This window comes from Pomacea canaliculata, linkage group LG1 (genome assembly GCF_003073045.1).
Source record: "Pomacea canaliculata isolate SZHN2017 linkage group LG1, ASM307304v1, whole genome shotgun sequence".
NCBI classification, from domain to species: Eukaryota; Metazoa; Mollusca; class Gastropoda; order Architaenioglossa; family Ampullariidae; genus Pomacea; species Pomacea canaliculata.
In genome coordinates, this window is record NC_037590.1 from 43,639,077 (window position 1) to 43,651,483 (window position 12,407).

Genomic DNA, 12,407 nt, shown 5'->3' on the forward strand with positions numbered 1-12,407 from the left:
GCTCTTTTGATGTCCTCAAACTACTTTTACTCTCCACACTTCAACTCACAATACTGAACGAACGATTTAGACTATGTCTCCTTCACACACACACACACACAATTAGAGCACAAGGAACTATTTGTAGAAACAAACTACCTACAAATGTGCAAGACCGGTGGTCAGTCGTCTTATTTGTACAACAGGCTGTGTGCCCAGAGGTTATTGAGTGCTGCGGGACCCCCAGTCGCAGAAAGCAAACATCGTCCCCCATTTTACAGAATAAAAGTACCAGCACTCAAACAAGCCTTTCTCTCCACTTCTATACCCATGTCAATAAATACAAAACGTATCAAAGATTGAACTCTAATAACCCATTGAGATCAAATTTTCATGTTGTTCCAATGTTTGGGGTGGTACTGACCAGGTGTGAGTCCAGTTTCCTATAAAAGACGCAGAGCCAGAGCCAGGTGTTCTCTTGGTGTCCACAACGGAGGAATGAATCCCCTGCCAGCACTGTTGCTGTCCTTGGTCGGTAAGAGAATCATACACATTCTGAATTGCCGAACGATGGATACCTGGAAATTCATTTTGTGTATTCTTAGCATTATTTTTTATCACATTCAGCGCTTGTTTCCCTAATATATTGTTTTTCCTTTCTGATGGTTTTCTGTATCACTCTAAAACATATTGGCGTTAGTCCGTTCGTGCATCCACCCATGAGATCTGCCTCGCTTGGAGAAAAACACTGGGAAAGATAAGAGATTAAAGCTGTTGAGCTTGCTGAGATACAAGATAGTAACTACATTTCTAAAAGTTTGTTCTAGAATAATAATGCTATCGCTTTTGAACTTTAATATTATTTAAAACTGTTTTGCCCGCTTATCAAGATAAACATCTAGTGGGACATAAATGTAGTCACCTGTACATTTCCTGTACCAATAAAGTAGAATTGCCTTACAAATAGCCGGGTTTCTATTAATCAACAAAATCTTCACTTGACATAACACAATGATTAGTTTTCTCACTCATTAGTCTTAGTATGGGAAAAACCTATACTGACACATTGTTTTGTACACCACAACTGTCTACTTCCGGTGACCGTGCGTGAAGAAAGCTGATAATGTCATGACCTGTGAGGTACCCTGTAGAGAAACCCTGCACTGTCTTCTTCCTGTAAAGAATCAACAGAAGAAGTATTTGATGCAAAAGCAACTCTATTGTTCTAAGGTTTGACTATTTTAACCTCCTATTTGTCAGTTGTTGCAGTCGTCGCTGACGACAGCCTCACTGAGGTGAAGATCGATGGTCCAGGATGTGGGCACAGAAATCCGCCCTACACTGAGCCCATGATCAGCACTTACATCGTCAACGGAGAGCCTGCACCGCCATATGTGTACCCGTATATAGTAAGTGAACTGTCACATGGCTATCACACGGTTACATACTGTCAGTAGTAACTGTATGTGGTCAAACAAGGTAAATATATAATCATAGTAGACTATGAAGTGGTCAAAAGATGGATGTGATTTTATGTGTATATATATGTGTGTGTGTGTGTGCCATAGGTAATAACACGTAATGCTAATGTTTGCAAATCCTTCAAATAAAAACGCATAGAAGTTTGATAAACATTGTAACATTTCTCAACCTGATATTAAAACGTTCTAACATGCAAGTTGCACGTACGAATTATTCCTTAATTAAGTATAATAATTTTAATAAATACTTTCCATGTACAGATTTTACTGCACATATACCCTGATAAATAATCACAAAACCTTTTTTCCCAATAAATAAAGCTTTCGTCTGAAGCTTAGATTTTTCTCTCTATAAAAATTCGGTCCATGTGCCCACTGATAATACAATCGTCCTCAATTCTGTCTCAGAAGAATGACCATAGCAAAGAGAGAACATGAGAGCAGCAGGTAGATAATGGAAGGTGTGCTTTGTTCTGTCCTCAGTGCCTCCTGTACCATGGCAACATGCAGGTGTGTGGAGGGGCGCTCATCACCAACAGCACAGGACACTACTGGTTCCTCACCGCCGGCCACTGCTTGGAGTAAGAACAGCATCCATGGCATACAAGCACTCCTGTCTGTCTGTCTGTCTGTCTGTCTGTCTCTAATTCTGTTAAGATTTTTTTCATTGATTGATTGGTGATTACAGTATTACATTAATTACTTACTGTCGTTGATTTGAAGATGTTTCGATGTGGGGAACAGTCTTGTCTCAAAAATACTGCTGTGATGGTTAACGATACTATTTTTTTTTTTAAAAAAGGTTGTTTTTTTTTTTTTTACATGACTTTTGTCAGATGATTTCCTATACAGTATAGAATTCTTTGCTCCTCGTCTGTCCCACAGGACCGGCCTAGACGCCGTCTACACTATAAGATGTGGGATTTACAACACTCGAGGGCCGAGTCAGCCATTCGAGTTTAATCCCCAGCACCTGAGGCCGTTTGTTCACGAGGACTACGATACAAAGACCAAACACAATGACATCGCCCTCTTCCCCCTGCGACAGACGGGCTTCCCCCAGTGACCGGGTGGGCGCCGTGTGCATCTCCAGGCGGGTGGCCAGGGTGGATGAGCGAGCAGTGGTACTGGGCTGGGGCAAGACGAGTGAGACAAAAGGTACAGCCCCTAGCCTTCTGCAACCTTCTAGTTTTGTTCTGTTTTTGTTATTGATGTCTTGATTCGCTTTTAATTGTTTGAATGTGTTTTTTTACTTCATTGAATCGTTTTTTGTTAATTTTTGTTAGCGTTAGTTTTAAATGTTTCGATTCATTCGTTGATAATGTATACATAACTTAATAGGAATTATATAGTCATGCGATTATTCAACTAAGTAAATTAAAATAAAAATTAACTATTAATAAAATGAGAACAACCATGCGTTCTAGTTTACACAGCAAAGAGATAAACTATTTATGAATCCGTCTAAATAAAACTTTTTTTTTTTGTAAATGCAAATAGCACGAGCTATACCAACAACATTTAAGATATAAATTCTATTCATTATTTGGGTGGATTTTTTTGTGTTACTTCTCTGTTAATTGTTCCTTTTACTTTTGTTGACATTTGTTGTAGAAAAACTTAAGCATGTTTAAATGGACAAAAATAATACGACACAAAACATAAGATGGACCTGTTTAAGTTGATCCTTTCTCTAGACACCAGATTTTCATGAATTTACATGTTTGTATTAACTGAATTATTTTGTCTTCTCAGGTACTGCAAATAGCAATTCCCCGTATCTAAAGATGGGCATAGTGTACGTGCTGCGAGACAGAGAATTGTTCGGAAATATATGGGAGCTACTTCTTCCACGACACAGAGATGTGTGCCGCCAACACTGTCAGAGGCGATGACTCCTGTCAGGTGAGCAGCTATGTGCACAATTTAAAAAAGTAGTTTGAATAACTAGAAATATAAAATTGTTTTAGTTGCTTTTCCACTCTTAACAAACGTATGTGTGTGTTCGAGCTCTTCTGAACATCCTCATGCTCTGTGACTGTCTTTACTATGCAGCTAATAGTAGTGCAATGTCAGCTAATATTAGTGTTAGGCCAATATTACAACAACTCATGCTAATGTTACACTTACTTTCGACAATGTGTTAGTAAGGTTGGAAAGGAAGTGGTAATGTTCTTCTGACTACTGAAAACCTTCCGGTATTGTTGACAGGGTGACAGTGGCGGCCCACTCGTGGCTGAGAGACACGGAGAGCTGCAGTTGATAGGTATGAACCCTTTCTTGACCTCCTACATGGTTCGACTATTTTACACCTATTAAAATAAATAAGAAAAGAGAGAACATGTTCCCTTTTTATGTCATAAACATGTATTTTTAGCAAGAGAAGTTTACCTCCATTATAAGTATGCGACTTACATAATTGTAAATATTAAGCTATACTGTTAATTTATATTGTCATAATTAGCTAAAGCAGGCCAGCTCCCGGTGACAAAGATTTGCTGGAGCGATCCATGAAAGATTGGAGTCAGTGGATCTGCCCTGTGTACAGCCCTCATGTAGGTCCTGCATATGTAATCTGGTTTTTACAACTATGTGCAGGTATCACAAGCTTCGGATGGGGATGCGGACGGCCACAATTACCCGGGGTGTATGCAGATGTCACAAAGCTGAAGTCATGGATCAACTCTAAAATAAACTCCTGGGCACCTGAGGCACCCGGCACGATGAGCAGTTGAATGTATATTGCCTGAAATGTGATTTCGATTTTCTTTTACTGGCTTCCATTGTATTTAGTCGGTCCTGTATATTTGAAAGTAAGCCTTATAAACTACCTGTAAATCCTGGAAACGTTTGAGACTGTCACCATCCTCGTCCAGATTAATGACAAGTCTAGCCGTTGTTCTTGTAATTGCATCGTTCTACAATTGAGTATTAGTGTTGCATGCTCACTGTGATATTTATACCGTGATTATTTTATTGTCGTCTTGATTTCAATCAGGGTCTTGCAAAGGGATGCCTACGGCTGACTACTTCATATGCCTAGTTACCCTCAAAAGCGAGGGCCCTAGGCAGATGCCTCGTCCGCCTGCCCCTAAGCACGGCCCTGATTTCAATGATGTTGTAACTGTTCTAAAGTCTGCTCAGTCAAAGTAACATCAAAATTATTCCGTATGTAGTACTTCACAAATTTTCATAACTTACAGACACAACAGTTCGCAACGGAAAGATATTTCTTTACTCTCTATTTCCCCATGGTATATTTAGAAATACGAACAACAAAAATACAAAATTAAAAATGTAATCACTTTCCTATTACTTGAGTGACTAAATTTAAATGTTATCGTTTCTAATTGTAATAAACTTACGAAATCTGTCAATGAATCAATCAAACAATCATTCAGTTAATTAATCAGTAGATTCTGCTAGTGTAGTGTAACTATTGTCACTTTGATTCATGCGAAGAACAAATGGCTTCACTAATTTAGGAGAATGTTGTTAGAGTCGGCCAAGAACAAGGCGATAAACTCGACAGTAAAGGGAGATAACTGTAGATGTAAGGGTAACGACTCCAGAGAATAAGGTCAGTGACATCAGGAGAATACTGGGAAGATATTGAGTAATCTTGAGAATACGAAGGAATATTATCATACGAAACTACAAGAGGGTGATGATCACTTCAGTTTACTCGCTGTACCTCAGGCTGCCAAAGCGAGTGAAACATGGCGGCGTGGAGTCCAGCACACAGCTCGCACTTTAAATAACATTTATTTTTTATCTGTATCCTCATTTATACAGCTCGCACTTTAAATAACATCATACACAGTCCTTAGTAGACACAGGGGTGGGTAGGTGTGGCTATGCATATCTTCTAATTGTTTATGTGTGTACGAGTTAAATGTTCATGTTTTCCTGTGTGCGTGTGTTTGTGAACGTGCCCGTAGCTTCAGAGACCGGACTTTGTACTATGTAGGTGTAAAATTGTATCTGACAGTTTGGATAACCACCCGAGTATATTTCTCTCTCTCTATTCACAAAGTCTACCGTCTATCTTCCCTTCCACGCTGGGCGATGTTCTCTTCGATATGTTTTTCAGTGTCCTTACCAGATGAGTTTCTTTATCATTCAGTGTCACTGTAAACACAGTCTCGTTACTTTTCTTTGTTTTTATTTACTTCCTTTCTCGCTTTCAATTTTTTGTATTTTCTTAAGTCCCACGGCTCTCTGTATGCTAAGCTCGTGAGGATACACGTGAACTCGTATCTACTTCAGCTTCAGTTTGCTTCTCACACAAACTAGCTTTGAGTTATCTTTTCTTTTTCGCTACTTTCACTTCTGGCTGTTCAACCTTTAAATATATTTGTGTTGTAACCAAAAGTTATGTATCAAAGTCCTAAATAATTTTGTTGGGTCTTCCTTTATTGTTTTGTCGGGAATGTCCCCAGCTCTGTTTATTGTGATGTTTATTTAACCCGTAATGAACGCTCGGTTTACATAGCATCACTGACCAAAGTCCATTCATACGGATGTTTGTTGTGTCTTCAGACCCAGGTTTACTTTCTGTGCAGCCATAGTTGTTTTCCTGCATTTAGTTCGCTCGTCACAGCTTGTTTACAGAGCTGTTGATTTTCTGAAATGTGTTTCCAGTTTTCTAATACAAAGCACGAGACTAAATCCGGGGTGAAGAAAATGTTGCCGTGCACCTGGACAGGTGATATATTAATGTTGTTTAGTGTGACACACACCTCTGTCGTCTACTGAAGGTGATTCGCTTTCCGACGCCCAGACACTTCCTTGTCCCTCAGTTTGTCCTCACAACCGCAGTTGGATACCCTGGAGGTTCGGGGTGTAGAGGGCAGAGTACCTTCCACAAGTTGTAAATTAAGTAGCGAACAGGAGATATGTGGACAAAAAGAAACAACAACGGCTAGTTCCTTTCTGAAGCTCAGACAGTGGAATGCTTCCAACAGTCTCGTTATACCCACTACCTGTGAGACACCCACGGGTACATCCCTGGCAGTTTGCAACACAAACGCTGAGGTTCCGCGCGACCAGGTTACTGCTGACCACCTGTAGTTCCACGTGTCCTGTCCTTGTTTAGACACACAGACCCTGGCTGACCACCTGTCCACCTCCCTCCTTCTGTTGTAGTTTTACATGGTGGAGCTACATGATTGATGTTAGTAAAGACATTTACAACGCCGGACATTTGCGATAAATGTTTTAGCTGACTCAGTCAAAAATTGAATGGAAAATCCGCTTTTGAGAAATGATGATGATGATGATGGATGATGATGGATGATTGGTGATTTTTCGACTATTTTGCAATATACCGAAATCTCACACAAGCCGCATGGATTAAGCTGTCAGTTGTAAATGAATTTCTAACAAAAAGTAAAACAGAAAGCAATGTTTGCATGGCAATCACGAGCTTCATCACTTCACTCTGTAAAACCTGGCAAGGGATGGAGGTGGACACAACAAGAGGATGAGAGTTCACTCCTCATACTGAAATCCTCTACAAACACCTGTAGCACCTTGGCGAAGATCAATGAGACAAAAGTCGGAGCAGCTGGTCTGTGATTTATTGGAGGTAGTGTTTATGTGTGTGTAGAAGGGGGAAGGAATGTTTGGTGGATTTTTTTTTTTATCGAGGCGATAAGCTAAACAAAGAGAGACACTGCAGTGAGTAGTGTAAGATCAGGTCAAACACATTTGTGGAGAACCATCGGGGGACTGGCTTGTCCACAGCGTACAAGTAGTTCTAACAACAGCTGCTTACCTGTCTGCTCACCTGCCTGTTGAGAGATACAGACTGTCATGCTCCGCTGTCTTCTGCTTCTGCCATGCTTCCTTCCGCTGGGTATGTATGAGAATGTGCATATGTACTTTAGTACCCGTACATTTGGGGTTTGTATTTTTGCTTCTGCTGATGTCTGTCTGTCCGTCCGTGTCTGTCTGTCTGTCTGTTGTCACGCCTTGTGTCACACCCTGTGTCACACCCTGTGTATTGTCTGTGACAGTCAACAGTTTGCTGTTCAGTTGTGTTGGCCAAGTGTCCGTGCCATGCGGCTCGCCTCAAGTACTACAGCGATCCCATCGAATCGTAGGAGGTGAACAGTCCACCCTGGGTACGATGCCCTGGATGGTAGGAAACTGCTTTGAGTGAATGTGCGTGTACGTGTGTGTGTGTGTAAGATAAATAGTACACATATATACTGTAGAATAATTGTTTGTTGTATACGTAGTTAATAATGTGCAATAAGTGTTTTCTCAACTATGACAACAGTTTATGTCTACCCAGACCAGTGACAATGTAGCTGCCAACATCACAAGTCAAACTGATAAACTTGCTACAATGTCTGTTTGTCTGTCTGTCTGTCTGTCTGTCTGTCTGTCTGTCTGTCTGTCTGTCTGTCTGTCTGTCTGTCTGTCTGTCTGTCCGCCCTAATTTGTTAAGATGACTTTTTAATGAAACAAATCAACAACTGCTTTATGCATCATAAAACAAAACAAACCAAAAGCATACTGCATGTATGTTTGTTTGTTTATTTATTTATTTATTTATTTGTTTGCTTGTTCGTTTGTTTGGAAAGCTTAACTGTCACAAACACACTAACACACGCAAGCTAAGAAAGACATTTACACAAAGACCCATGGATTTAATGTTTAGGAAAGCTTAAACATGGGGTCTTAAGTCATTAATTCAAGCAACTAACACACACACACACACGCACACACAACTGCATGCACATACGCACACACTATCAAAAGGAAGGAGACACCCCGTATAAATCACCAGCTGGTAACCAGTTTGTTTGCACTGACTGCCTCCTCCCTCCCTTTCCCCGCCCCAAGGCGTGGGTGGAACCATGTCCCTGTACATGCATCTCACCTGTGACTTGCAGGTAGTGATAGCTGACCGGGGATTCTACCTGTGCGGGGGCTCCATCATCAGCTCACGACTGATCCTCACTGCAGCCCACTGCTTTGACACGTGAGTTTACCTGGGGTGTGTCTGGATGTCACTCGGTTCACACCTGTCCATGTTCGGACCCTCGTGACCCATTCAGTGTCCAGGCTACGTGGCAGGTAGTCTCCTGATCACCTTGCTGAGCTGACCAATCAGAAAATATCACAACTAAATAAATGTGAAGCAAGGATTAACAACCACTGTACTCATTATTAGACCTAGTATTAGTATTAGCATTAGTATTAGTAGACATTTGCAGTAAAAAGATATCGTTCTATTTCCATGATGGGTCGCTTGCCCGGCCAGGGAAGAATCGCAGAATCCCAGGAACCTGCAGGTGTACGCCGCCAAGCTCAGCCTCACCAAGGCCAACAAGGAGGAGCAGCTGCTGACAGTGCAGACACTCATTTTGCACAAAGACTTCAACAACATCACCGGCGCCAACGACATCGCCCTGCTGGTGCTGGACAAGGATCTTGTCTTCACTTCCATCGTCGCACCCATCTGTCTTCCCTCGTCAGGCTCAGGCTTGCTGCTGGCATGGCGGCCATCGTGGCGGGCTGGGGCCTCACCCTGGGTACGTGGCTCTGAAACTTGACAAAAAACTGTTAAACTCTACATTTAGACATGGTTTACATTTAAAAGGGAATACCCAGGGATTTCTTGTTATGATAATTATATCAAGTTAATTGTTCTGGAGGCGTGTACTCAGTAACCTAACCACACCTGTCTCTGTGCAGGTACCGGCACTGAATACGTCCTCAATCAGGTTCTCGTCCCCATCGTCAGTGACGACACGTGCTCGCTCCCTGACTGGCAGGGCAGCAAGTTTCTGCCGGAAGTCACCTTCTGCGCAGGCTACGAGGAGGGCGGAAGAGACGCGTGCTCGGTAAGACGTCACGTGCGGCAGCAAAGAATGACCTTTCAACTCTCACGCACTCTTACAATTTCTTTTCTGTTCTATAGCTCTGGGGATGTTCGTAGGTGAGATGAACTTTGAAAACAGATTGGGAGAAATAATTTTTCAAGAAAGCTTGCTGTGTCCGTGGCGAAAATTGTCAGCAGATAAATTTTCAAAGCAGAGTTTTCCTGAAATATTCTTAAATGTTTAATTGTATCGTAATGTTCTTGTGATGATTTTACTTAAATCAACTTACCTGTAATACTATTATTTACCAGGACAAAACGTTTTACATCACTTGATCTTTACAATCTGTTTTCCGGTTGACGAAAGCTCAACAAGATTCAGTACATCGTCGCCATCGCATTGTCTTACAGTAATGTCCCTTTGACTGATTTAAATTACTTTGACAGTATATAAGTCACGCACACACACAGGGTTTAGCATCGAGCGTAAATAAATGAATCCATAAGGGAGAAAATACTAGAACCTTTAGGAATTGTTCTAATATGGATTACTTCCCTTTACCAGCAATCGCACGCATGCGCCGTAGCGTAAGGAAAGAGAAAATTTAAAAAATGACCGTGATTTTTAATGTACCTTATATTCCTTTTTATTGCTTTTTTTTCTTTTTTTTTTTTTTTTTTGCAAAACATCTATGCGAGCATCTTTGTTGTCTGCTGCAGGGGGACAGTGGGTCACCACTCATTCGAAATTCCAACAATAAATGGTTTGCTGTTGGTGAGTTCATCATCATCGTCATCATCATCATCATTGTTTGTAGTTTACAATAAACGATTAACTACCTGAACACAACTATTAAATACTACCAATAAGAAAAGCTTTAGATTATCATTTACTGTATGGAAAAATGGTAGTTAGAGACTCAATACCTCTGATCCTCTTTGCCTCTCTGCTGGTAAAACTTTTTTTAATCGTTCGTTCGTCATATCTTACAATTAGCCATTCTGTCTTTTCTCATATTTATTTAATCATTTTTATATGATAGTCGGTTGGGAAAGCTAATATATTTCAAGACATTTTCTCACGAACAGACATTCTCCCTTGCAGGTATCGTCAGTAACGGCGACGACTGCGCCCTCCCACGCAAGCCTGGTATCTACACCAACGTTTCTTACTACATGAAGTGGATCGAAGATACTTTGCTCTTGAACAACCTGCCTTTTCCGTGCAACTTTCGATGAGCTCATTGTTATAATTTATTGTATAAATCCTTTGTGTTGTACTGAGCATGGGCTCCACACGCTGAGCAACCCGTGCAAACACTCACACTCACACTCACACTCACACTCACACTCACACTCACACTCACACTCACACTCACACACATGAAGCAGTAAACACAGATGGCTCTCTGTTTTACAATTGGTTTATAATAGAAGTTTTAGTTTTCTGACGTGGCAATAAAAGAAAAGTTTATCAAGAAACAGGTGTTGAGCATCTTTTGTAGAATTGATGGAAATGTTTATGTGTGCCCCGGACAGTGTTCTCTGGGGTTGATTTTGTCTCAAGTGTCTGATGCAGCGTACAGCGGATCTTCAATTACTTTTAACTCCAACAATATCTGGTTATCTTAAGTCTAGCGTATATAATGTTTGGTGGTTAGCTGATGGTTAATTGGTTATTAAAGAGGAAATGAATTTTAAGATACACCTTAGAAGTTAGTGGAACACGTGCAGTGCAGGTATCGTCAGTAACGGGTATGACTGACTGCGGTGTTCCACGTAAGCCGGGTATCTACATCAAAGTTTCTGGTCGGTCAGGTGCATTGAAAATCCTTTGCTGCTCAACAACTGAACTTTCCTCCCTCCTTCACTTACAAAAATGCAAGATTTTTTTTTTCTTTAAGGGTGTACAATGTTTTCAGTCTTAACTGCTTTAGTTTTCAGTTTTCAACAAAATCAGTTGGTGCAACTGTCTCATTTTCTTGCGAACTTTCATAATGTTCGTCTTTGTACCATTGTCCTCTGGATCAAAGTTCTTTAGTGAGAGGGACATCTGTGCGAAATGTACCGACCAAACTCAAAACTTTACTGGGCGGTGTGTTAGAGACTGAAGTTCAGTGCAATGATGTTGCCATACAACATTAAAAACAATGGCAGCCAAATGTACATATGATAAGACAAGGAGTAACAATACAGAGAAACATGAGTTAGTTATTGTTGTTGAAGTAAGGACACACATGCAGACACAAAGACAAGGTCAGTCAGTACAGTTCACTTCACTTACAGTCAGAAGGCAATGGGAGCTCTGTTTACATCTCTCTCTTACATCAAACAGTAAACATCACACGCCTATTTTTGGTTGTTTGCAATCTTTGGCTTAGTTGTACTCACGGATATGGTATCCTTTATCTGGACTTAAAATCCATGTGTTTCTGCAGTAAACATGGATATTTTTTAAGAGGAAGCACGTTTTTATCTACATGTTCTCCTTTTCTTGAGATACAGTCGACCTTCCGTAAGTCGAAATTGTTCCTAACCAGAATTGTAAACACCAGTTACTTGGTTTCCCATTAGAGCAATGCATATTTAACTTCCCAAGCTTGAATCAGCCTAACCATGGACTTGCACAACTCGAAAAATTTTAAGCCAGTCAGCATGTTGAAAAATTTTTTTTTTTAATTCGTGAGAGTGTTCTGCCCTATTAACAATGAATTGTTCCTTCATATTTTTCTTTGTTTTATTTGTGGCTACATGGGGCCACCACTTCTTTGTCTTTGGGCTGCTTACAACTCCGTGACTAGAGCATTCTCATAACACTGAAATGATATTATTCCTCAAAGATTATGATACCTTTAATTATTGCTGTCTGAGCTGTTTAATCATGTGCATCGATGATGAGCTGTTGCTACTAGTGGCCTCAGTTGACACTCAGGATAGAATACCAATCTTTTCGTGAGATGACAACGATTTCTTGATGATTCCTCTGTTGATGTGTCACAGTATACAGCAGAAGGGTTAAGAAACAATAATCACGACATCGACCTCCAGTGACAAGTAAACAAGTCAGACCTCTCATAGCAGGATGTTTGTAGATGTTGCATGCATGTGAG

At 40.7% G+C, this 12,407-nt stretch overlaps 2 protein-coding genes across 2 annotated transcripts; both read left to right on the top strand.

Annotated features, from left to right (window-relative positions):
- The first annotated feature begins 437 nt into the window (after positions 1-437).
- Positions 438-10,779, top strand: LOC112561435 (ovochymase-1-like). The gene is made up of 12 exons (XM_025233940.1): positions 438-514; positions 1,240-1,388; positions 1,944-2,041; positions 2,346-2,523; positions 3,672-3,726; positions 7,264-7,320; positions 7,481-7,605; positions 8,366-8,454; positions 8,737-9,007; positions 9,171-9,319; positions 10,018-10,072; positions 10,403-10,779. The coding sequence occupies exons 1-12, from the start codon at positions 478-480 to the stop codon at positions 10,475-10,477; spliced, it is 1,338 nt and encodes a 445-aa protein (XP_025089725.1). The 5' UTR covers positions 438-477; the 3' UTR covers positions 10,478-10,779.
- On the top strand, positions 3,220-4,237 carry LOC112576083 (trypsin alpha-3-like). The gene is made up of 3 exons (XM_025258336.1): positions 3,220-3,365; positions 3,672-3,726; positions 4,059-4,237. The coding sequence occupies exons 1-3, from the start codon at positions 3,324-3,326 to the stop codon at positions 4,193-4,195; spliced, it is 234 nt and encodes a 77-aa protein (XP_025114121.1). The 5' UTR covers positions 3,220-3,323; the 3' UTR covers positions 4,196-4,237.
- Positions 10,780-12,407: the final 1,628 nt, after the last annotated feature.